Genomic DNA, 24861 nt, shown 5'->3' with positions numbered 1-24861 from the left:
GTGAATGGGTTCTTTGTGCTGTTGTGCTTTCTGTTCCTGATTGCATACGGTGGGTGTTCATGTATGACAGCACTAACATCCTCCCTTCTGAAGTGCGGGCATTTTAAATCAGACAATCACGGGTACTTCAGTCGTAGGCTGGCTTTGAAATAAGCCCAGGCTTTTCATTTTGTTGGACAGTGTCACTCAAACCTCATGTAAAAGAGAGACTTGTAATTCTCCTTTTGTATAGTGACCTTGAGTCTGTAATTGGCTACCCTGACATGGAATTATTACCAAAATAGCTATTGCTGTTGTGAAGAAAAAGTAACCTTGGATTTTAGCAAACACTGTGCACCGCTTAGGAATACAGCTGCAGGTTTGGGCATTAAGAGCATGCAAGTGTTTCTTAATGAGGTCACGTTCTTCACGGCAGCTGCTGGTCCCCTCCAGCCCCGAGGAGGGCAGCGAGAGGGGCAGCAGGGGAGTTCACGTCTTCCTTCTCTCTCTGTGTAAAGTAAAATAAGCACATTTTTAGTGTGGCTCAAATAATGGCAACAAATAAAACCCTGTGCTCAGGGTTGAACTTGCTTACAGGACTCTTTTGATGTTGTTTCACTGGCTTTCGCAGAGTGAAGTCATTTGCCTTTAGAAGGACACACGTCATTTGGGCTTCTGAAAGTTTCTGCCACTGGCAGCTCCTTCGCTCGCAGGAGCCCAGCATGTTCATGACCTCTGTGCCTTGCAGAACCGTCCTGCTTTTGGCTTTGTGCAATAAATAACAAAAAGCCCATTAAGCTTTGCCTTTCACATTCCTTGAGTCTCTTGAGGATTATTTCCTTAGTAGCATAAAATATCCTAGGATGGTGTAAACTTCTGGGGACAGAGGCTGGCTGGGAAGTTTGCAGGGGGAAACATCATGCGAAGTGTGGCTGGTTGTGGGTTCAGCTGCAGGTTGGAGGGGAGGGATCATTTCAGAGGGAATGATGGTCTCAGGTGAAGGGGATGGAAATGTTTGGAAGTGGAGATGGGGGTGCAGAGGTGGTGGGACTGCTGAGTCCTCTGCACTGAAAAGCTCAGTCATCTCCTTTTAGAATCATAGAATCATTTTGATTGGAAGAGACCCTCAGTATCATTGAGTCCAACCATAACCTGACTCTGGCACTAACCCATGTCCCTAAGAACCTTGTCGAAACACCTTTTAAACTCCTCCAGGGATGGTGACTCCACCACTGCCCTGGGCAGCCTGTTCCAAAGCCTGACAACCCATTCTGTGAAGAATTTTTTTCTAATATCCAATCTGAACCTTCCCTGGTGCAACTTAAGGCCATTTCCTCTTGTCCTGTTGCTTGTTTCTTGGGAGCAGAGCCCAGCCTGGAGAACAGGAGCTAAGGGGACACCTTCTGATCTCTGAACTGCCTGAAAGGAGCTTGGAGCCAGGGGGGGTCAGGCTCTGCTCCCCAGGAACGAGAGATGGGATGAGAGGAAACGGCCTCAAGTCGCGCCAGGGGAGGTTGAGGTTGGATGTGGGGAACAATTTCTTCCCCAAAGGGCTGTGGGGCATTGGAACAGGCTGCCCAGGGCAGTGCTGGAGTCACCATCCCTGGAGGGTTGGACAGACGGACATGAGGTTCTCATGGATGTGGGTTAGTGCCAGGGCTGGGTTAATGGTTGAACTTGATGATCTTGAGGGTCTTTTCCAAGCAAATGATTCTATGATTCTATGGAAGTTCCACACTTGTAGATGTCATTGACTGATCCAACCATTTGTGTTGGAGTGAAACGACCTGGAAGAGGCGCACACTCCTGCTCCTTTTGGTCTCATTTCAGGTACATTAAGATTGGGGACAAGGAGTGTGATTTCAACCCCGCTTTCCGCCTCATCCTCCACACGAAGCTGGCAAACCCACATTTCCAGCCCGAGCTGCAGGCGCAGTGCACCCTCATCAACTTCACCGTCACGCGAGATGGGCTGGAGGACCAGCTGCTGGCGGCCGTGGTCAACATGGAGAGGCCTGACTTGGAAGAGCTCAAGGTCAGGAGCTGGTAGTTTACATGGGGAGGCTCTACTATAAACAAAATATAGAAATATATATATATAAATCTTAAAAAAAATGAAAATATATATGAATAAAATAGTGTTTCACATGCAAGATTGCAGAGATTGCTGAGCTCATCCCAAAATCAAGAGATTTCCCTTGAACTGATAAACACTGAGGAATGTTTTTCGTCAATCTCTTGTTTTCTTGGGTGTTTTAGGAACACTGAAACAGTTTTTGTCCAAAAATCTGGGTAAGAATCTTCTTTTCCTGCTCCTCTTGGAAATGGAAACTGAGATTCTCATTATATGAGGCTTTTCTGGAGTTTACAGATTTAATTTTGGGGGTAGGATTAATCTTACTTAATTTTAAGCATTTATGGTATAGGATTCCCACTGTAAATATTGTGAGGCTGGTAATGATATTTTCCCTTTTCGGTTTTTCCTCCCGCTTGTTTGTAACAGGCCAAAGTATTATGTCTTTCACTTTTTTAATACGTATGGCTTCAGATTCAAGACAACATTTTAAAGAAAATCCTTTGTTCTAATAGCACTTTTAACAATGTAACAAGTATGTATAATACTAAGTATTTTCTGAGAGTGGGAATAAATTTACTGCATGTGTTCAGTCAAGCCAGGCCGGTTTTGTAATAATCTTTTCATTTAATGAGATTCTGAAGTATTTTAGCTGTGCAGTCTTAATGATGCATTCAGTTTTAACCGGGCTCATGTGCTAATGAGCCAAAGGATGGCATCTGATTTAATGTGTGAGCCATGGCTGTCTCGCTGGGACCGAGAGTGACCCACAGGCTCTGGATCAGGGACATGCTCGGCACGGCTGGAAATGCTGCAAACAGCCGCTTTCCTTCGCTGGTTTGAGCTCAAGGGGGTGGCGGGGTGACCACAATTAGCACAGCGGTGTCATTAACTGCTCTTCTGTTAAGGACTGTTCCTCTCAGCCTCGGTGGCATCGCTGCTAGTTGTCGCTGTCACAATAAGAAAGATGAATTCGATACCATGTGCTGTCACAAATCCACAATTAGGCTCTGAAAATTAGTGGCTCAAAATCAGTAGCAATTCCCTCCCGTGCTGTCAAAGAGCTGTGTATTAGAAAATAGTGAAAATTCTGTGAATTAGGGGTCGCATCTTTTGAAGTCCTCGCTTCTTCAGGGCGTGCGTGTTGTGGAAGGAGGAGGTTGTGCGCAGGACCAGGGAAATGCAGCCCTGGTGCCAGCTGTGGCACCGGCCGTGGGGGACACGGGGCTGTAGTCTCGCTTCAGAGAGCACTAAGCAGATACAAATTGGTGTGGGATCTCATTTTCTTTTCCTGTAAGAATATTTAAGACCTTTTTCTCTGTATCACCACATATACCAGAGCCCTCTACCTCTCCTCTCCCACTCATCTACCTTGCTCCTGCTACAGTCCTGCTGCCCCAGCAGAAAACCAGCCTGGTAGTTGGGATGTTCTGCTGGATGGGGAGCAGTCAACCAAAAAATCAAATCACTTCTGTGCTGGGATAAAAGCAGAGACTTTCCTCCTTAGCTGTGGTGGGGGGCACTGCAGGTGGCTGCTGCAGCCTCCCCTGTCCCCAGCCTATCTGCTGACATGAAAAGTCACCAAGGCTCTTGTCTGCTAGCTCCTTGAAGCCAGATTTGATTCTTTGCATTCTCCTGAGGACAGGTCACTTCTTTAAGTGTGCTTCAATCCCTCCTTTCTGCCTGGGGACAAATGAGACAGGCATTTGGTGTCTGGCGAAGGTTTGGGGCTGTGGGCAGGTGGAGGTGACTCCTGCGCTAACACACAAGAGTTACTGTGCTCAAAATCTCATCATGGGCAAAGCTGGAGCACACCTTGTAAACAGAGCCCAGAATGTGTTGTTAGTGTAACGAACAACTTAATAGCCTACCCAAATTATTCAAACATCTGTTATTAGTCCAATTTCAATCATACTACCAGGTTTTATATGTTTTCTCAACATAGGCTGTTTTAATATTCTTTTTCGGCATCGGTTCCCAGTTATTCATTCTTTCTGTTCCTTCTCATCTTTGAAGCTATTTTCATCTGATTCGCAGGATTGTGCTCCTGTTACAAGGGGCGTTTAGTCTGAGACCACATTTACACCCTACCGCGTGTCGGTTCTAGACAGTCTGTCCAGAACACCCGCTTGCTCTGGCTCTCAATTAAAGCCGGTTAAGGCAACAGTGACCCGGCTGTGAGATAATCACAGCCGAGAAAAGCCAAAACCAGTTTAGGCCAAGGCAAGGAAAGCCGAGTCCTGACACCTCCCCTTGCAGGTCAGCACAAACCCTCTGGCCTTTAATGAGTCTCGTTTGTGATTTCCTTTTGCGTGGGTAACTGTGGCCCATGTGCTGGTGTTGCTGCCCATGGTCCACATAGTCTTATCAGGGCTGATTCCCATTATCTCCCCCTTCGCCACACTTCACTGTTTGGAGACAAATGCCATTTTTCACTTCAATTCATTGTCTGTTGAGTGCTGAGAGCTGCCTTAGAAAGAGGATTTTGGCATGTGGTCCCCAAGCTACACGCAAATCAGCCATGAGTTGAGGTCCTGCCTTGTTGATTCAGGAGATAACGTGTGTGAAAGCCCCTGTGTGTTTGGGCTGTGATGGGCAGTGTTGAGGTTCTTCAGGTTCTGCAGGAGCAGACTGAAAATACAGGGATTATTTTTTCTCTGTTTTGTGATGCTAAAATAATACAATAAAACCAGCAGGCAGGACGAGGAGCAGAAGGTGGCTGCTGTGGCTGAGCTAGGAAGGGCTTGGCTGTGAATCCTGCAAAACTGGCCTGTTGTTTTTGTGATTTTTTTTTTTTTTTTTAATGGAACAAAATTTTGAAGGCTCTCAGAGTAACCTGTTACCCAGAAGTAATGCTGTTGTAGATTACAGAATCCCAGAATGTTAGGAATTGGAAGGGACCTGGAAAGCTCATCCAGTGCAATCCCCCCATGGAGCAGGAACACCCAGCTGAGGTTCCACAGGAAGGGGTCCAGGCGGGTTTGAATGTCTGCAGAGAAGGAAACTCCACAACCTCCCTGGGCAGCCTGGGCCGGGCTCTGCCACCCTCACCATGAAAAAGTTTCTTCTCCAATTTAAGTGGAACCTCTTGTGTTCCAGTTTGAACCCATTACCCCTTGTCCTATCATTGGTTGTCACCGAGAAGAGCCTGGCTCCGTCCTTGTGACACTCACCCTTTATATATCTGTAAACATGAATGAGTCCCCCCTCAGTCTCCTCTTCTCCAGCTCCAGAGCCCCAGCTCCCTCAGCCTTTCCTCACACGGGAGATGCTCCACTCCCTTCAGCATCTTGGTGGCTGCGCTGGACTCTCTCCAGCAGTTCCCTGTCCTTCTGGAACTGAGGGGCCACAACTGGACACAATATTCCAGGTGTGGTCTCCCCAGGGCAGAGCAGAGGGGCAGGAGAACCTCTCTGACCTACTGACCACCTGTGAAATAGCGGATAATGAGCTCCACTGCAGAAATAAGAAGTGATGACCCTGTGACTGCTGAAAACAACAGCAGGATAAAGCTGCAACAGATGCAGGATGTTGTGGGGATACCGAATTAATGCACTTCCGTGGGCGCATTGCAGAAATCGTGTGATGATTACAAGCTATTGGAGCAAAAATCACACACGCCCTCGTTAATAACTTCAGGGCTTACAGTCCATGGTCTGGAATAATAACTTGCAAAATGTCATTTTTCAAGGCATGCTATGCTTGAATGACAGGAATGCACAAAATTAGCTGTGTTAGTTTTCTGTTTTGAGACTTGTAAAATATTTACCACCATGGGCAAACTCCTGTGTGTAATGCCTATGGAGCAGGCCTTTAAACCAGCCTTTTTTAGCTGAAATACCAATAAAAGGCATGCTTCAGTGCACACGCTGCTGAATCCTTTGGTTGACATTAATGTGGAATGAGTGTCTGTGCAGCACGTCTATGAAATTTCAGCCCAAATATTGAAAGATGACTTATTAATGAAGGAGTTAATTAATCCACCTGAAAACCTCTGACAACAGAGCAAATACTGCTGGCTCCCTTATGTGTTGTGGGATTGGAAGAGACACAGGGTCACTTTTCCCATTTTTGGGGCTCTTTCAGAGACTGTAGGTGGGTGGAAGGTGTGGGGATGTTTTCAAAACACTGTCTTTGGGGCATTAAATCACTTGGCTTTTGACACTCGATCTGCCATGTGCCCAGAACTTGTCTCAATTCCATATAAAGTTCACCAGGAGGGGTGAGAAGCAGCAGAGTCTGGCTAGGCTGACTTAAGCCAGATAAATAGATATTTCTAAGGTAAAGGTGCCAGAAGTATGGTTGAGATGGGGGATGAAGATCTTTCCATCTTGATTATTTTAATTTCCAGCATTGTAATATATTTCTAGTGAAAGAGCTTATTTCTCCTGAAGATTTTTGTGAGTTGGTGGCTTGTTGGATATGGACCGATCCCCAGAGCTCTGCCCATGCCCAGGAGTCACAGAGGGCAGGACTGAGCGATATTGAATGATGGCAATTGTCAGTTAGAAGCTCGTTCCCATGTAGAGGTGGTTAATCTCTACCTTACAGCAAGTTTTGTGGCTAAAACTTTCTGAATTTATTATTGGCAGTCAAATCTCACAAAGCAACAGAATGGATTCAAAATCACCTTGAAAACGCTAGAGGACAACTTGCTCTCTCGGCTGTCATCAGCGTCTGGGAACTTCCTGGGAGACACAGCGTTGGTGGAGAACCTGGAGATCACTAAACAGACAGCTGCAGAAATTGAAGAGAAGGTACAAAGACAGTGATAGTCTAGAGAAAAGCACGTGTTATGTTATCTCCAAGGATTTCTGGGTAGAATGTAACTTTACTCTGTCCGCCTCTGCCCCTTCTGCTGAGTAGAGAATAGGAAGTGGTGTAAATTGAAGTGCTCTGCATTCTGGACAGCTTCAAGTCATTTAATTCTTGGGAGCTTTTATATGTTAAATGGCCTATTTAAGACCAAGACAAAACGTTGATGCCTGATGTAAAGACAATAAAATTTACACACTGTATCGAGACAGCTTTAAACTGTTCCAGCAGAATCCTGAATATATCACAGTTGTTCAATTAAGCTGGATTTTAATACCGACCAGGGAATCTGTTGAATAAATCTGAAAGAACCTGGGCCATTCCTTAGGGTACAAATCAGCGTTTGCATTAGCTGTGCAGTGTCAGCATCGCCACCCGCCCGGTTCACCTTGCTGGCCATGTGGTGTTAGTTCAATGCATGATGCTTTTGCCCTGTTGCTGAGGGGACATGAGAAGTGTGGTGCTCACGCCAGGATGGTGGTAGGACACGCACATGGCCAATCTCAACTGCTTCCCTTGGTCCTCTCACCTTCACACCTGGACGTGGCCTCCTCCAGCCCACAGGCCCGAGCTGCCTGGACAAGTTACCCGAGTGCTGGGGTCAGTCTAGAACTGCCCCTTGCTCCTCGGCACTGTAACCTCAGCAAACTGAGCTCCTTTGTGTGAAGAAACAGATTAATTTCTGCTAGCCATTCACAGTACATCAAGTGCATTCCCCTCCCTAAGCAGCATTTGCTTGAAGCCCCAAAGGGGATGCTGAAGGGATGTTTTGACATGACAAGCTTGGCATCTCCCTCTTGAAGCAGGTGTTCTGGAAGTGCTTCGATTTCTAAACAAGTTGTGAATATAAAGCTGGTCACTGCCAGCTCTGTGGCAACAGGGATGAATTTTGGAGTCTGCACCATTTTTTTTTCTGTGTCTGATACCCACATAGAAAGCTGCCTCAGGGTCCATTAGAGGTCTGCTTCTCAAATCAACCCTTGATCTTTCTTGGTCTGTCTACCCAAAGAAAAATGTTCAGTCAACATTTCCATTCCTATGGAAGTCCTTTCTGCTCTATTTATGTCTTCTCCACCTCTGTGGGGATCAGCGCTGGCTCAGCGACATGTAGCTGTGCTGCAAGACACTTATAATTGCACATAGCCAGAGCCTAAAATAATCCCTGAGAGGCCTGAGGATGTCACTTTATGTTGCTGAAGTGGAATGAAAGAACGAACAGGACTGAGATGACAATGGTGTGATGTATCTGCCAAATGGATTTTCAGCCTGTCCATCACAGAGCTATGCAGACACCTGGCCAGCAAGGTAGGAGTGCATTAAGTGCTAGTGAGGAAAGGCAGTAAATAACTGTAGTAAATTAGCAGTTCTCAGCCTTGGAGGAGGCTGCCTCGAGAGCAGCACTAAGTCTGTTCAGCTCTGTGTTATTAATGATCTGCACAGGAGGGGACAATTAGCAGGAGAAACTCATTGATGAGAAAAAACAATCCCAGTTAGAGAAGAGCAGGGACCTTAGTGAGAAGCCTGGAGGGGTCTCAGGGAATCAGAGGATTGGGCAGCAGAACGGAAAATTCAGTTAAATGGAGAATACAGCTGAGCAAGGGGGATGCTGGGAGCGGGCCGCTCAGGCCTGGCTGCACCATGGTTCGGCGGGTGGTTACCCACTGCTTGGCCTGAGGTCTTTGTGGCAGATGTCAACCCTCCCCTGGGCTGCACGTTAAATTTCACACAGATATTTTGACAGTGTTTTTGCTCTGTGTTTTCCTCCCAGGTCCAGGAGTCTAAGGTGACAGAAACCAAGATTAATGAGGCCAGAGAGCACTACAGACCAGCTGCTGCGCGGGCCTCTCTGCTGTACTTCATCATGAGCGACCTCCACGCCATCCACCCCATGTACCAGTTCTCTCTGAAGGTACCTCCCCACGGCTGCGGGGGCAATACTGCTGCTTCTGTGTCTTACTGAGGTTCAAAGTTGTCATCTTGGGCCTCCTGGGGGTATTTGAACTCCCAGACAAAAAAGGTGATCTAACCGAACCCATTCTGCTGCTTTGGTTTTAGGGGGAAGTTTCCTGTAGTTTATTTCTTTATTACTCTACATATATTACTCTTGTGTTGCAATAGTGTTTAGCACTCACTGGGAACTCGCTGCGAACACTGAGCAGAGCACGTTCATCACTGATGAGGGGTGGTCTGAATGCCAAGAGAAAAGGTCCGTCTGTGCCGAGCGCTGAGCGTGGGCCGGGGTCCCCACTCAGCTCCGAATTCCCCAGTCAGCCCATCACAGGTGGTTGGATTGGGATCAGGTTAGATGAGCCTTAATTAGCTATTTTTATTTGCTTGGTTTCTTTCTAAGCAGCTGAATTCTTGTGAAAAGACACGGTCTGACTGAGCGACGCATTGTTTCTAAAAATCCAGGAAGTTTCTTCGCAAAGCAGAACCTTACAATTTGTCCTTTCTTCCATATTCAGAGCCTTGGCCTGGCAGAACAAGATGAGCAATGGATCTAAAAGATATCATCTGGGGAAAAAGCCAACAAAGTATTTATTTCTATGCAGTTTATATATTTATGCAGAGATTTTGCGCAGTGTTTGAAGTCACTTGCTCCGGCAGTTAATCTTTTTATATTTACATTGGTTCTGTATCTGTGATGTCATCAGGGTCATAATGCCTGTGCAGATATTTCATAAGTTAACAGGGATTGCTGCAGCCCTTAAAAATTATCCAAGGTCTTGGTGTTGAAACAGTCCTGACTTCTTAAAGAACACCGTATTAAAACATCGCGTCACTCTCTATACACAGCCCTGTCTCACTGAGACCACATCACCAGGGATTTATTGCCACCTTCTATACAAAAGGCAAGTCATTCCTACTGCCATCTCTGCAACACAAGAGGTGTCCCCAGCAGCTGGGCTTTTGGGAGCTTGGATGTTTCCTACGTGACCCTTACAAAAGCTTTTCGGGCAGTCAGGGGCGTGGTGTGAAGTCTAACTCTGGGTTAGTGTCTGCGTGTGGCTGGTGTGAAGGAGTAGGCAGTATGTGCATGACTTGAATGTTCACCACCTTTTGGTTTGGAGGAGTCCTCTGGAGGGCTGGTTTCTGCTCTTCTCACAATGTTGTGTGGCTGTCAGACAGACAAGCAAGCCTGCTGCCTATATGTACTTAGATTAGAAGTCCAGGTGGAATTTATGGGTGTGTTACCACCTTGGAGTGTGGCTGCTGGACTCAGCTATAGGCATGCTCGTGTTGTCACCGCAGCAGGGATCATGCTGGGAGAGAGACCACTTCTTACCCTGTGCTCCTAAAATAGAAGTAGAAGAGACATAACCAAAGGGTCTATGTTCCAAAGGCCTCGCTACTCTGTCTTGTCTACATAGACTACCCTTCCCTGCATAGCAAGTGTAACTCTGTAGTACGTGGACATGTTACATGGAGAACTACGAATGATGTCCATCCTTAGGAGAGCAGTTGGACCCAGAGCCGTTCTCACCAGAACACCTGGAGAACATTTCCAGCACGACAGGTTGGTTTCAATGTAATTATTACTGCTCATAGTGATGGAGCTGAACAGTCCCACTCGCCACGTGGCAGCAAAGCCCAGTGGAAGCCAGTAGCTTTCAGGGGAATGAGAGTTTGACTGCATTTTCCAAGTTTCTTGACTATCTTTGAGACACCAGTGCCTCTCTATGGCAGGTGTGAACAGGCTGCGACTCTGCTCGCCACAATGGAGAAGCTACATCTGTGGAACAAAATACATGAGCAGGAGTGAATTCGTAGTTCCTGTCTTTGCTTCGTGTTTGGGCATCACTCAATCAGTTGTTTTCTGCTTCTTGACCGTTAGCAAGTGGAGTTTCTTTCAAGCCATCCCCTTTGTCTTCGGAGCTGCTCAGGCCAGGGTTCCTTCTTCCTGTGCTCTCTTTATCCCTGAGCGGCTTCTAAGGACAGTGCAGACAGTTTCTGGCCTTGCCAGAGCAGTCTTGATAAGTCTGGCCAGTATAGACCCAAGGACCTTTCAGAGTATTTATTGATGAGTTCCAGCTTTAATGTTTTGATAAATTGAAGACTTTTTAATCATGCAAGAAAGGCATTTTGGCACATGAAGGGTTAAATGAGATGTTGTGTCCTAATATAAAACTTCTTCCAGATGATTTCTTACCTTGACAAGTGACCTGGAAAAAGTAACTGAGAAGAGAATACAATATTTGGAGCCTCATGCACAAAGAAACCTTATTTTTTGATATCTACAACTCACATACTGAAATAATTTTATCAGGAAAATGTGCAGAATATCTTTTGGGCAAGGGTCCCCCTTGAAAGATGCATTCCTTACACATACATAATAGATAGAGGAGTTCTGAGGTTTCACCTTTAATCTACATCTGCTGTGTTTGGTTTGTTTTATGTTTTCCAGTTAACATTAGCGATGTGTATAAATACATAGAAAATTAGTGGATGAAATGTTTGTATCTAATAAATTTTGATGACAGGTCATAAAACATTGTGTAAAGATGCACAGACATGATTTTAAACTACTTACTGCACAGCTAGAAGCCCATTATAAATTAGAGCACACAAGATTTATATGCAACTGCAGCATGTTTTAACACAATTTAAAGAAATGTAAGCAGGAAAATCCATTCTACCATTATTTAATAATGCAGTGGGTATCAATGTTACTATAATTTGTTGAGGCATCATTTTTCCTTTGTAGACCTTAAAAATAATGCTGCCAACACAGTCATGCCTTGTCCAGCTGGTGCTATTAATTTGTATTGGCCTGGTTATTTCCCGTTAGCTGGGTCCCAGTCTATGGAGCCTTTGCATTGCTAATTTAGTTTTTTTTTTTTTTTTAATTTTTCCAGTTGCATTTGATAATTTGCTAATGGGTTTTCTCCAGACAGCTTTGGAAGTTTTCTTGTCCTTTCTTATTTAGATCAGAAGTGTTATTACAAGGATCCTTAATATCTTATATAAGAGCATCACTTGATGCATGTGCCCATCCCGAGAGGGTTTTTCTGACGAGTTAATCCCGCTTCCACAAGGTGAAATCCTACCTGCCCTTCTCATCTTGTCCTTTGCTGAATCCAAACAGTAAAATACTTGGCGGATTTGTTTTTTTTAAATTGGGGAAATTGGTTTTTTGTAACTTGAAACACTTGTGCAATGGGAGGCGGGCTTTCCTCTGGGAACACCACTGTCTTTTGGCTCAACATTTGTGGAGAAAGCCCTATGAGAGAACACACTTGGTCAGAGAAATGTTTCCTATATCCATTGTGTCTTAATTCAGTCAGCCTGTCTTGTCACTGCTTTCTCAAACCCCGGAGAGCACCATCACAGAGTCACAGAATCCCAGCCTGGTTGGATTGGGTTGAAGGGACCTCTGCAGATCCCCAGTCCAAGCCCTGCTCACGCAGGGTCACAGAGCAGATCACACAGGTGGGTCCAGGCGGGTTTCAATGTCTCAGAGAAGGAGACTCCACACCCGCTCTGGGCAGCCTGGGCCAGGCTCTGGCACCTCCCAGCAAACAACTTTCTGCTCATGTTCAGATGGAGCCTCCTGTGTTTCAGTCTGTGCCCGTTGCCCCTCACCCTGGCGTTGGGCACCACTGAACAGAGTCTGGTCCATCCTCTGACACCCACCCTGAGATATCGATCCCATTGATCAGATCGCTCTCAACTTCTCCAGCTCAACAGCCCCAGCTCTCTCAATCTTTCCTCACAAGAAAAATGCTCCAGACCCCTCAGCATCTTTGTGTCTCTCCACTGGACTCTCCTTGTCCCCCTTGTCCAGAACCAGACACAGAACTGCAGATGAGTCACTGCAGATGTCACATGGAATGTGACATGGAAAAGCAGCTGAAGGCAGATACAGGGTTTGGTCTCTAGACTTGTTCCCCAGCCTCCTGGAGCTGGTGGGCCACACTGATGGGCAGGGGGATCACTTTGTTTTTGGCTCCATAGATAAAGCATCTGAGTTGGCTTCACTTATTACCACTGTTCAGGTGATACCCAGGAGCACGCAAAGACCATCGGCATCTTTCTCTGTCTCCCCACCCAGGCGTTCAGTGTTGTGTTTCAAAAAGCCATTGAGAGGGCACCTCCCGACGAGAGCCTACCCCAGCGCCTGCTGAACCTCATCGACAGCATCACCTTCTCCGTGTTCCAGTACACAACCCGGGGGCTGTTCGAGTGTGATAAACTGACTTACACCGCTCAAGTTACCTTCCAGGTAAACACCTCTGGTCCACACAATTTGTATGCAATGATTTTACAGGTAAAGATACTGGCATGCAGGGAAAGCTCAAACTGTCACAGCTGTGGCCTTCAGCATCAGAGCAGCAAATATAAAGGCTGAGAAACTTCTTTTCTGTCTCTCTTGCTGATAACAGCCAGAGATGCTGTGTTTGATTTGCATTACACTGACTCTGAGAGAGTAATACCCACTTGCAGGACCTGAAAGGACAAGGCAAGCCTGTCTTGAAGACTTACTGGTTTTATCTGAAATAAGTATGTGCTACATAGCTGCTGTCTTTGTCTGGTGTGTTAGTATCATCTTGAGTGAAATCAAATTCAATCAATAAATAGTGCTTGGCATGGTGTGGTGAGGTTGTGATTAAGTTTGTGTGGGGAATGGCTGTGTAAATGCCCTGATATGTCGAACACAGATATGAACAAAGTCAGAACTGCTGGAACACTGTGCAGGTCTTGTAAACCTTGATCAATAATTGGCATCATGTTTTCAACTCTACATAATGAAGTGCTGTGTGTAAAAAGGAAAGTAAGTATATATATATACATACACATATATATGTACAAACAATGGACTCTAACGATATACTTAGTAGATTATCTGTCTGTAAAAAGTGAGCTTGTATTTTGCAATGTCAGCCTTAATTTTGACCAAAAAGATACCTACAGTTTCTATTATATATCTCTAAATAAAGTATTTAAGTAGCACATATTGTGCTTGTAACTACACTGAGCATTACAAATAGTTAATGGGTAACTTTAAGTTGTTAGGAAAACCAGCGTTTCAGTGTGTGGAGACAGTTGAGTGATGAGACCCAAGATCCTCCCATATAATAAACCAGTTGGCTCTTGAGCTGAACAGCTCACGACCATCATCGGTGGGAAAGATGCCAGGCACGCTGCAGATGCCACTGCCTATTGGGCAACAGTGAGATGCAGTTTAAGATCTGTGACAAGTAAAGGCAAACTCACCGCTCTAGAACTGCTCTTTTTCCACCCAGAATTGATGTTCAGGGTTTTGGAGTTTGTCTCTGATGGTTCAGCAGTCCAGCAGAGCACTTGGAGCAGTGGCTCCAACTGGACTCAGGAGCATGTACAGCTTTCCAGAGTTACCTCCAACATAGCTCTGGCAGTCTGACTCCATGTATTAATATTCCCAAAAGCCACCATTGGTGGTAAAAACATTGGTAGGAGCTGAATGACCGAGGTGCTCCGTAGTGTTTGAGACCTCAGGGACCTGCTTATTCTCTTGGTGCATGTACCATAAGGTTTGGTTTGTATTTTTGTTTGTTTGTTCATTCATTTGTTTTCAAATGACTCTCAGTATGTCCCTGCTCACTTTCAAAACTGAGCACAACAGTGAGAGGTGGACAAGACATACCTTGCATTCGTTAGGGATGTACGTGCTCTGGTTCATTTTAAGAAGTCATCTGTCCTCAAGCTACTGATATCAAGTGCAGGGACGTGCAGCACATCCTTCAACCTGTGTCTCTGCTGGCAGGGACTTGTCCCCAGTCTGCTGTCTATGAATGTGGATCACAGCGCTTGCTACATAGTTTTGATCCTCTTACATTGCCGATCTCCATCCTCATTCCTGGTCCTCTTTTGGGGAGACCCAAAGCACCCACACGGTGTGTTTCATCACACCCCTCCAACATGGAGCACTGTGTAATTTTTAGCCACGCATTTGGCAGTTATGTGAGTTGAATAATTAATCTCTCCAGTGTATTACTGCTCTGTATCCCGGCTTCTCAAGGTTATCTTGTTTGTTTGGACTTACAGATACTTCTGATGAGTAAAGAAATCAACACGGTAGAACTGGATTTCCTACTAAGATACCCAGCGCAGACCAGAGTCACAAGCCCCGTGGAGTTCCTGTCTAATCACTCCTGGGGAGGAATCAAGGTACCTGTTTCACATGAACTGTGGGAAATCAGCATCCCTTATCTCCTCTAAAAGCCCTTCAGCAGCCTTCAGGTTGGTACTTATAGTTTCTGGTGAACAAAGTCCTGACCGTACCTGAGAAGTGGCACAAAAATGCCATGGAAATGGAGAGTTCTGTAGGTACAAGACTGACTTTGTGTGTTCTTCATGACTGTGCCCCTGATGATCTGTGTGTCCTCAAAAAGGTGTTTTTTCCCTCAGAGATTTAGGCTTCTCTCTCTGTAAGAGAGGAGTGAGAATATCGCCTGATTTTGTGGTTATAGATTGTGAAGGACATGGGGATCTTCGCTGTATTTGGGAGGAAGTGGGAATTTAAGGTAGATACTACCATCTGCAGAGATGTACTGGGAACAGAGTATGGACAGCTGGCACACCTTCTGCAACCAGATACTATCAGAGCAATGAGAAGATTCAAGAACTGCCATGTGTTTGGAGTGAGAGATGAGGAAGAGCAACCCAAAGAGACAAGAGCTGTCCCATCTTTTCTCCTATTTGTCAACAAGTGTGAATTGTGCTGCTTTTGGACCTGATTCAGCAGGGTGTGATTTGGTTGCTGGAGGGGGTTGGAGGCTTATCCTGAGTTAGGCAGGAACTGAGGGGACTGTCACCAGGCGTTGCTTTGCAATAGCTGTGAGACGAGCCCTTTTCACTCAGCTTCTCCTCTCCCACTGAGTCCGTTGAGGTTTTTGGTTGAGGTGGTGTCACAAGGGAGTAATTTAGGGTTCTGCTAACTGCAGAACAATGTTCAGATTTTGCGGGGAAGTGCGACTTTAAAGAGTTGGGTGGCAGGTTCACTCTGTTATTTACTACATGGGGGAATATGTCAAGCCAAATGCTGCTGACCTTCTCTCCAGGAGCCTGTACCTGTCGCAGTGCAAATTTTCTGGTGCTTCCCCTCCCTGATAACCGTTCGCTCCAGAGTCTGTATTTTAGAACTGCAGAGGCAAAGTTTCAGGTGAGGCCTGATAACTGTGTGGAGAGCAGACTTTCGGGAAACAAAATTCTCAGGAAAAAAAGAGATTAATGGAATAGAATAGCAGGAGGGCTGGCTCAAGCTGGGTACCTGTGCAGAGGTCCAAGCATAGAAAACCATAGACTTTTGTATCTTTACAAACCATTTGTACCGTGATCCAGTCCAATAGCAATATTTCTCTTTGGGGTCTTCTTGCTTCTAATTGGATCTTTTTCACTGATCCAACATGTGCCTTTGTTTTGCAGGCACTGTTTATGGTCCATAGTCTCATAGGTGCTGTTTTGTGTGAACCTTTCTTCTCCTCAAAGTGCAAATCAGGCCCCGTCCCGCAGATGTCTGTGATGTCTCCGCATTAACCTTGGAATCATTATTGTTCCCCAGTCAGTTCCATTCTTCCCAGCAAAGTGCAAACGGGACCTTATCTTGCAAGTGCTCAGTGTGGTTTGTAGTTGCTTTTGGTAAATATGAGCACAACTTCACAGCTTAAGTTTTTAGCAAATCCAGCTCACCAAGTAACACGAAGCAAGGACTATATTAAAAATCATACAACTCATACCTCTAAATGATTAATTGTATTTAGTGTGCATTTACTTAAGCTAAATTATTAAATTTAAATTGGGCTCATCCACTGACCTGTGAGTAGTACAACTATTGCCATACAACCCACTCAAAGTGAGCTCAGCCAGGCTGTCTTATTTATAGAATAAAGTGGTTGACTCATAGTTAATTGCACAGAGTAGGAAAAGTCTACACAAGACTCCCTGCGCCCACAACTCATTGGTGTTCAGTTCCCATTCTGATCTCTTGTGGGTTTCCTACCAGGAGTTCTTGACACGGCTGCAGCTCAGGCCTTTCCCTCCTCTGAACCTGAACCAAACTGCTGCTGGTTTGGCTGCAGGGGCAATTGCACCCACCACAGATGGAAACTCCTGCACATCTCAAAGAGTTTCAGTCGATGGTCAATAATCTGCCCCACTTCAGTGTATTTCAGGATTTTCAGATAGTGCATTCCATATTATCGAATTACCGAATGCATTTCAGATTGTCTTTTGTGATGATCGTGGTATTGATTTTACCATAAATCATATTGGCCAGTGTCAACTTTATTATTGTTTATGTTCTATTAATATGTGTTGGTTTATTAGCTTTTGAGGTTTTGGCAACTCTAGTTACTCCAGGCATGGTTTTAGTGCAATCACATTTTGTCACAGACTGCTATAATTAGGTTAATTAGTCATGGCTTCTATACAGCTCATTAATAGGCTAAAATCTCCTTTTCTTTCATCAGGAAGATTAAGTGCTATAATAAATTGTTTCTTCAACAAAGCTTGAGCAAAGTGCATTTCAGATTCATATTTCAAATTCCGAGTGGAATTTAGCATTCTGCTAATTTTTTATGGAAACACTGAAAATGCTCCTTCACAAAACGCTCCTTTCGCCAGGGGTTCCAGGCCAACACAGTCCTGCCAAAGAAATCAATACTGATATTTATGGCCCATTCTGTGCCTCCCACTTTGGGCACATTAACTTCAAAGGAAACCTCATTAAATGTTGAGGACTCTGGGCATGCAAATAGCCTTGTGTGACTTGGATTATTATTTATTGTTCTTCTTTGAATAATAATACATATAGGCTAATAGTCCTTTGCATTTGTGCAGTTCATGATGCTGGAGCATCCGACGTGTGTTTATGGTCTAGTTTTCCATCCTCTTTCAGGAAAATACAGGGTGATTCGGAAAGATGGACCCAATTTCAAAGCAGTGTATTTCACCATGGCAACGTGTTACAATTACACAAAAATTTACAAATGGATTAATGAGTTACCACATTAGCAGTAATCATTGAAACTCGATGTCTCGCCCTTTCAAGTGAGTAAGAGTTTGATTCATGGGCAGTTCATGGCTGCTGAAATACAGAGATTTCAAACCAGGTCCATCTTTTTGAAACATCCTATGGTTTAGTGAAACGTTTCACAGAGCTTTTTGCTGTCATGTGTGTGCCAGGGCAGCTCAATATTTACCCCGGAATGAAGAAACCCACGTACCTGTCCAGAAGGGCACGGTTTGTAGGGAAAGGTAATATCTTTCATTAAATCTGCTGATAAAATTGGGAAAGAAAAGGTGAGTTTCAGGCTTTTTAGCGCTGAAACAATAGCCTAAAACAGGAGAGAATTCAAACTCGGTACAGGTTGAGAAAAACTGCTCTGAGCTTAACTTGATTCTGTTCATCACTCAGCTGGTATGGGAGAAGAATTAATACCTGTGGAGGGAAATTGCTCTGCTCTGGAGCCAGGGAGATGCTAGCAAAGGACACTCGTTATCCTCAGTGCAAACTCTGCCTCTGGGTCATGGAAGGGTTAGTTAAGAGCAGGAAGGGGAGGAAATGTTATCATTTAATGAAAGCAGTGCCTTTGCTGAGTCCCTGCCTCAGGTGTTCAATAGAGCTGGTTGTTTCCGTTCCAAGGCCTGTCTTTTGCAGGTGCTTAGTAGTGATCTCTTGAGAAATCAGAAGTATTCTTTTACTCTTAATGAGATTTTCTGTCTTTTTTCAGTTTCCTTTATTACAGTAAGTTATACTTTCCTCACCCTCTCTGTTCCCAGTACTCGGCTTGAAAGTTTTGATTTTGGTTGGTACTTCTTCAGAAGTCTTTTGTGTGTGCACCAGGTTGTCCGTATCTCCTGACTCGGCTGTTGGTTACCTGGATACACCTGGATACATCTTAAACCGCAAAGGTACAACGATGCTACTGCTTGAACTGCACAGGATGTCAGGCCACAGCCGTGTACAAATGACCATCTTGATAGTTTTGTTGCAAAATTTAACTTCACATACAATCAGTGTAGAGCTTGTCCTCTGTAGGGTTTTTCCCCCTTTTTTTCCTTCTTTCCTTCACTGGAAGGTCTCCGGTGTCATAAGATGAAGGTGTTGACACCTGGATGGAAGCTGAGTATTGTCTCAACTGAACTGGGTTTTATGATTCTTGGGGCTTCCAGACCATGTCCAGATTAACAAGTAAAATGGGTCAGCAGCTGCTTCTGGCCATGGCTGTGGGTGATGTGGCACAATGTGAATCCATACAGCAAAACTCCCTTCACCTCCCAAACCACAGAGGCCTCATACGTTGTTTACTGTGGACAGACCCTGGACTGTCCTACACCCTGGGCTGTGTCCCGAAATTTTCTGAGAGCCGATGAGTTTGCCAAAGTCAAATGTGAGCCAGCAACACACTGGCAAGCTCTGTGGCTCCTGGTGAGCTTGTGCCTGGACTTTCTCTGTAGCCGCAGATTCAGGAGCAGATCAGCAGGCAAGACAAAAGTGTGTGTCTTCTCCTCACCGTCTGGGTGTGAGATGGGCAGACAGAAACTCCCTCCCCCCATAGTCTGAGGCAGTTTTATTCTGGAACGGCTTTATAGGTGCATGAGCATGGTTTTAAGCCTGATCTAACACAATCTGCCTTATTAGCTCAGGCCAAGCCTCACACGATGCATAGTTGCGCATTTTCTATTGAGTGCCCAGTGCCAAAATACCACCCATGTGTTTCTTAGAGGTTCAGCAGAGCAGTTTGTACTTGCCTAGAAAAAATCACACGAAAGTACCCAGAGTTAAGCTGAGCTCTTCCTGAGCTTCACCACCACCAGCACAGCCAACGGCCATGCCCTTGCTATTCATTTTCACCGCTGCCTTTTCCCAAACCTGCCCTTTTTAAAAGACTGGGGCAGTTCTGAGCCCGCTGAAGTTTGGGTGAGTGGATTTCCCTGTGGCCCTGCTGTGTCCACACCGCCTCGTGCCTTCTGCAGAACCACGGTCCCATCAGCCGGGCGCCCGTCCGGTTCCCAGAGGCGGGATGCGGGCGGCGCTGGGTCTCCTGTGCACGGATGCGCATTTCCTGAGTCTTCTTTTCTTTGTGATATTTTCTGCAGTGCCTCTTCATCTCGGAATGCAGATGTGTCCCGTAGGATAAGTGAGGCTAGTTAATATACAGCAAGAATACACCTGGCCAGCTCGGATTACTTCTTCATCCCAATCATTTCCCTCATCTTTTTCTGAAAAGGAAGGATTTTCATTATGCAGATATGAAAACGCGACTGAAAGGGCATTGTCTAATAAATGTGATGCGAATAATGAGCTCTAAATACTGAATTCAGCTTTCGAGGAGGAGAACAGCAGTAGACAAAGTAGTATATTAACTCCATATTTATAATTTTGCAGAATGCAGATGATAAGACCGCGTGTATGGCTTATGAGATAAAATACCAAAGCATATATTTTACATTTAAGAAACTGGATTTTTTTGACGAAAGAACAGAACTCTCTCCTCCAACTTTCACTTTTTGTGCTTTCTGGACACTAACATTTTTCATTCTTGTCAAGGATTCATTGTGACACAATCTGCTGCTTATATTGTGTTCTCTGTGCATAAGCAAGGTCCTTTGATCACGCTGGACAGATATGAAACGCTTGCAGCTCACAGCTTCCCGTAGACATTCAGAATTATTATTAAGCCAGAAAACCATAGTCTTAATTATCTTCTATTAACTCTGCTCTTCAGATCTACAGCCTTTTGGTGCATCTTTGATAGAAATCATTGATTATGACACTTTGACGTGCATTTATCTTCTCTCATCTAGAAGTTTCCTGAGGACATTCATCTGTCCCCACTGGCACTCCAGTCTCAGAGAAACATTCCCAATGTCTCACAGAAATAACCCTTCTTTTCTTTTTAACCTTCTGGCTGGTGATCTGATGTTTATCTGAAATACAGCAGAGGTTTTTGACTACACCAAATATTTCAAGATGTACTTTGTTGGTTTGGTTGCAGTGGAAACTGCGTTTTTCTGGACGCCCCCACAGCAGCATCAGCCTCTGTCCTGCACTCCCCACGACACAAACCTGCTGGCAGCTGCTCATTGGGCATGTAGAAGTTCCTTCATTCTTTAAATGGAAGGAAAGGGAAGTAATTGCTTCATCAGAGGTATCTTTTAGGTATCAAATGTGTCTTTTGTAGACATTGTACATCTTCTGAAGTCATCTGCTTTACTTAAAAAGCAGAAAAAAACCCCAAACCAAACCAGTTGCAGTGCACTCTTGAGAAGATACCGGTGACCTGTGGGCCCAGGAGTGAGCTCTGAGGTCTGACAGCTGAGCTCTGCTCACAGCCGAGGGTGAGCCAGCCCTCATCCCCTTTTGGGCATCATCTTTCCTACATGTGTAAGATGCCTTTTGGAAAGGCAATGAAGGCAAATGGCTTGGATTTGACTCCTCTGTTAGTTCTTCGTTTTAAGCCAGATCTGCCATAAAGGACCTTGAGGGTTCCCGAGCCCTGGCTCAGGCTGCCCAGGGCATGTGTGGAGTCTCCTTCTCTGAGACATTGAAACCCGCCTGGACCCACCTGTGTGATCTGCTCTGTGACCCTGCGTGAGCAGGGCTTGGACTGGGGGATCTGAAGAGGTCCCTTCAGCCTCCAGCCAGCCTGGGATTCTGTGACCTGTTGGAGCTCCTTGTGTCTGAAATGTGGTAGAGCATGTGTTGGTTCACATGAACACCTGTAGAGACTGCAGATTAAGTGCTCAGCCAAATTTTGTTTGGGAACAATCTCTGGAACCCTGATGGTAACACCAAAACCTTACTTGCTTTGAGGCACATGAGATGGCCTTTTGTGGAGAGACTCATTGTCTTGGTATCATCCCCACCGTGTGATCACTGCATCACTGACCACAGTATCACCAGTACCTGAATGGAGCATCCTTGTGCAACCAGTTTAGGCTGATAGGGCCATGGGTACATGCTTTTGACTTCACTCAGAGTTGGCCAAGCCTCTGCTGGAATCTGATTCCATCTTTGAGTGTTGTGTTCGGAGAAAGATGTGGACCTTCTAGAAACGGGGTGGAGGAGAGCAGTGAGAAGTGTCAGGTACCTGAACACCGGACTGCGAAAAGAGATTGAGGAGAGGGAGAAGGGATTATGTCTGAGGCCCTCAAGATTACAGGGACAGGAGGGCATGGTCCTCAAATGTGTACTCCAAAGGAGAGTTTTTCTGTATCAGTAAGGGATAAAGCAAGGTGCATCTCAAAGTAATGCGAGAAAGATTCACACCAGACATTTGGAAAGTCTTTGTGATAGAGGATAGCGAGGGACCGGCATAGATTGCTTGCAGTTTTGGTTGCTGAGCTCGTTCGAGCAGGTCGTGCGGCACACGGATGAGGATTGTGCCAGGGACCTGAGTGCACCAAGGCAGCTTCTTGACTCTGGTTGCCTGTTCTTGAGGCCAGTTCTGCTGTGGTGCCCCCATGAAACCTTGGGTGAGGCTTTTGCTGTGAGAAGAGCTGTGAGAAGCCTCATTGAGAGATGAGTCTATACCTGTGTGCACATATATGTACAGGCTGCCCAGGGCAGTGGTGGTGTCACCATCCCTAGGGGGGTTGAGCAGACATATAGATGAGGTTCTTAGGGATGTAGTTTAGTGCTAGATTTAGGTTATGGTTGGACTCGATGATCTCATTCCAACCAAAATGATTCTGTGATCTGTATCAGGACACAGAACCACAGACCTTGAGAGCCTTCCAGCTGGTGACATCCTGGAACAGATCCTTCAGTTGAGCTCTTCCAGTCCATGAGACATATTTTCTCTTTCAGTTTTGTTGTGCATTGGCCCATGGTGAGGGCCCATCTGTGTTTCGTAAGAGTCAAATACAGGGAACTTTTCAGGAATACACAAGTACCACCTTTCAGCTGTCACCCATGGCCTGCTTCTGGTTCTGGCTGCGTGTCCCTGATGTGCTGGAGAGCATCAAAGAGTGAAGAAGAACCATGGGAAGTGTGGCTTGACAGAGCAGCATTGTCAAAACCACCTGTACAACACCTGCAGAAAACACAGGAAAAATGGCAATGTGAACCCAGCTGTGAAACATCGCAGGCAAAATCATGAAAATTTGGTGGGTGCTTACAAGCAACTAGAATAGGAAGATTATGGCTAATTCTCATTTCTGTTGCTGACTTTTCTTATCCAGTGGAGCTGTAAGAACCTACTAGCAGGAAGGACTTGAGTGCTGAAGCTGTCGCTTTCTGATTCATGATACAGGTTTCACCTGGAATTTCCCAATGAAAGGTAATGAGACCCAAGTCATCACTCCTCAGACCACTGCTGTTGTCCAGCCATGAGGGTTCTGTGTGTCATGATGTTCCAGGAAGGATTCTGCAGATAAGAAGAAGCATGGTTTTTTGTATAGTGTCATGTCATGGCACTACATACGCTTTAGTGCAATTTAGGTATGGGGAGAAAGCAAGGAGTTTGAATGAAGATGGGACACACTGAGCAGTGAGTTTGTCTATCAGATTTTATGAAAGAAACAAGGATGATTAAAACAACATTTTTGTGTCAAGAGCTGATTGAAGTTTGTCAAACCCATCATGTCTTTATTTTTACCTTGGGTAGACGTTTTTCTTATAAGTTTTGTAATTCAGGTAGTGCAGCTAAACAGAAAATAAGACCTTCAGTGAATGAATAATATAAGGCAAAACCTCAATGGAAAAGATGGCAAATAATCCATCATTTTCTACATTAATCCCTCTAGTTAACAGTAGTGCAGTAATTCATCTCCCTATACATCTATTTTCAGAATGATGCAATCTATCAATTAAAGCCAGATGCAGGTTGGACTTTCCCATTCTTCCAGGAGCTTTTTCCAACTGCGGGGATGCTGGTTTTCCTAACGAGATGTGGGCCACCTGCAGGAAATGAAGGGAAGAAATTATGAATATTCACAGAAGCCTATATAAGCAGAACTTGCAGTGCTAATCTAAGATATTTAGAAGGCGATTTGAAATGCGTGAGGTTTTTCCCAAGCTTCAGGCAAGCAAAGTGTGTCTTCTCAATGTATAGGTTCAGTGGGATTATTTTTCTTTAAAGCAAGATGTATCAGGAGATAAGACTGAAAGTGAATCAGATATAACCAGTCTCATGGCTACCAGGGAATGTGGTTCATAGGTGTTAGCAGCTCACTCTGGCAGCGCTGGTTTGACTGGCTCTGTATTCTGAAGGAATGCCTAAACTTGGGGCCAGTTTTGCCCAGATGGTGTCCATAGGATAACTGCCGTCACCGACAAGAGCAAGTGTTTTCTCTAATAAATTTACAAAAGCTTGGTGTGGTGTATTTGGCAGCAGGAGATAAATCACATGCAGTAGCAATGACACCAGACCTTGGAAGCTGTTCCTTTCACTTCAGACTCAGCCCATCCTCTGCAGGCAGCGAGGGGAAAATGAGCCTATCTTCAGCTCCTTGTGCCCATCTGGAACGTGTCCCTGTCCCCCGCGTTGTTGTGTCTCTGCAATGATCCCGTTTCCCTTTATTGACTCTCTGAAAGGCCTTGTAATTAAGGACACCCTGTGAGGACACCAGCATTGCCCTGCGGTGACAATTAGGGTTTCTTTCTCCAAGCCAATGGCTGATACATGTTGTATTTCCTACAGCCGTGGGGGGAAAGAGAGTATTTTGCATTCATGAATGTGTCACATTCACAGATCTGCTGCCACGTCGGCTCCGGTTTAAAGCTGGTTCTGACTTAGACGAGAAAATGTCAAGAAAACCCAAAGTGATAAAGCAAGTTGTCTATGATTCAGTGAATGAAAAATCATTTTCTCTGAGAAAACCGTAATCCTCGCCTCGATGTGATATGAAGAGCCCCGTTTTGCTCCCAAAGTCTCATTTTGAGATACAAACTCAAGACCCTCCTGTTTCCAGCCACCAGATGTGATTGTAGGGTCAGTTTCTAAAACAGGATCTTTAGTCCTCCTGCTCTTTTGATCGTATTTTATTTTGATCGATGTTTTCTGTGT

General features: G+C 45.2%; 1 protein-coding gene across 13 annotated transcripts in view; it reads left to right on the top strand.

Moving 5' to 3' along the window:
* LOC136109597 (dynein axonemal heavy chain 9-like) overlaps positions 1 to 24861 on the top strand; it is a 191971-nt gene that overhangs the window by 118369 nt on the left and 48741 nt on the right. For all 13 annotated transcript variants that reach the window (XM_071816766.1, XM_071816753.1, XM_071816758.1 and 10 more), the window contains 5 exons: positions 1810 to 2014; positions 6646 to 6810; positions 8637 to 8777; positions 12921 to 13091; positions 14894 to 15016. In XM_071816766.1, the coding sequence (XP_071672867.1) occupies positions 1810 to 2014; positions 6646 to 6810; positions 8637 to 8777; positions 12921 to 13091; positions 14894 to 15016 (805 nt within the window). The remainder of the gene's footprint in view (positions 1 to 1809; positions 2015 to 6645; positions 6811 to 8636; positions 8778 to 12920; positions 13092 to 14893; positions 15017 to 24861) is intronic.

The sequence above is a fragment of the Patagioenas fasciata genome, chromosome 18, assembly GCF_037038585.1.
Source record: "Patagioenas fasciata isolate bPatFas1 chromosome 18, bPatFas1.hap1, whole genome shotgun sequence".
Classification (NCBI taxonomy): domain Eukaryota; kingdom Metazoa; phylum Chordata; class Aves; order Columbiformes; family Columbidae; genus Patagioenas; species Patagioenas fasciata.
Note: the sequence above shows the minus strand (reverse complement) of the source record. Positions and strands in the feature narration are given on the sequence as shown.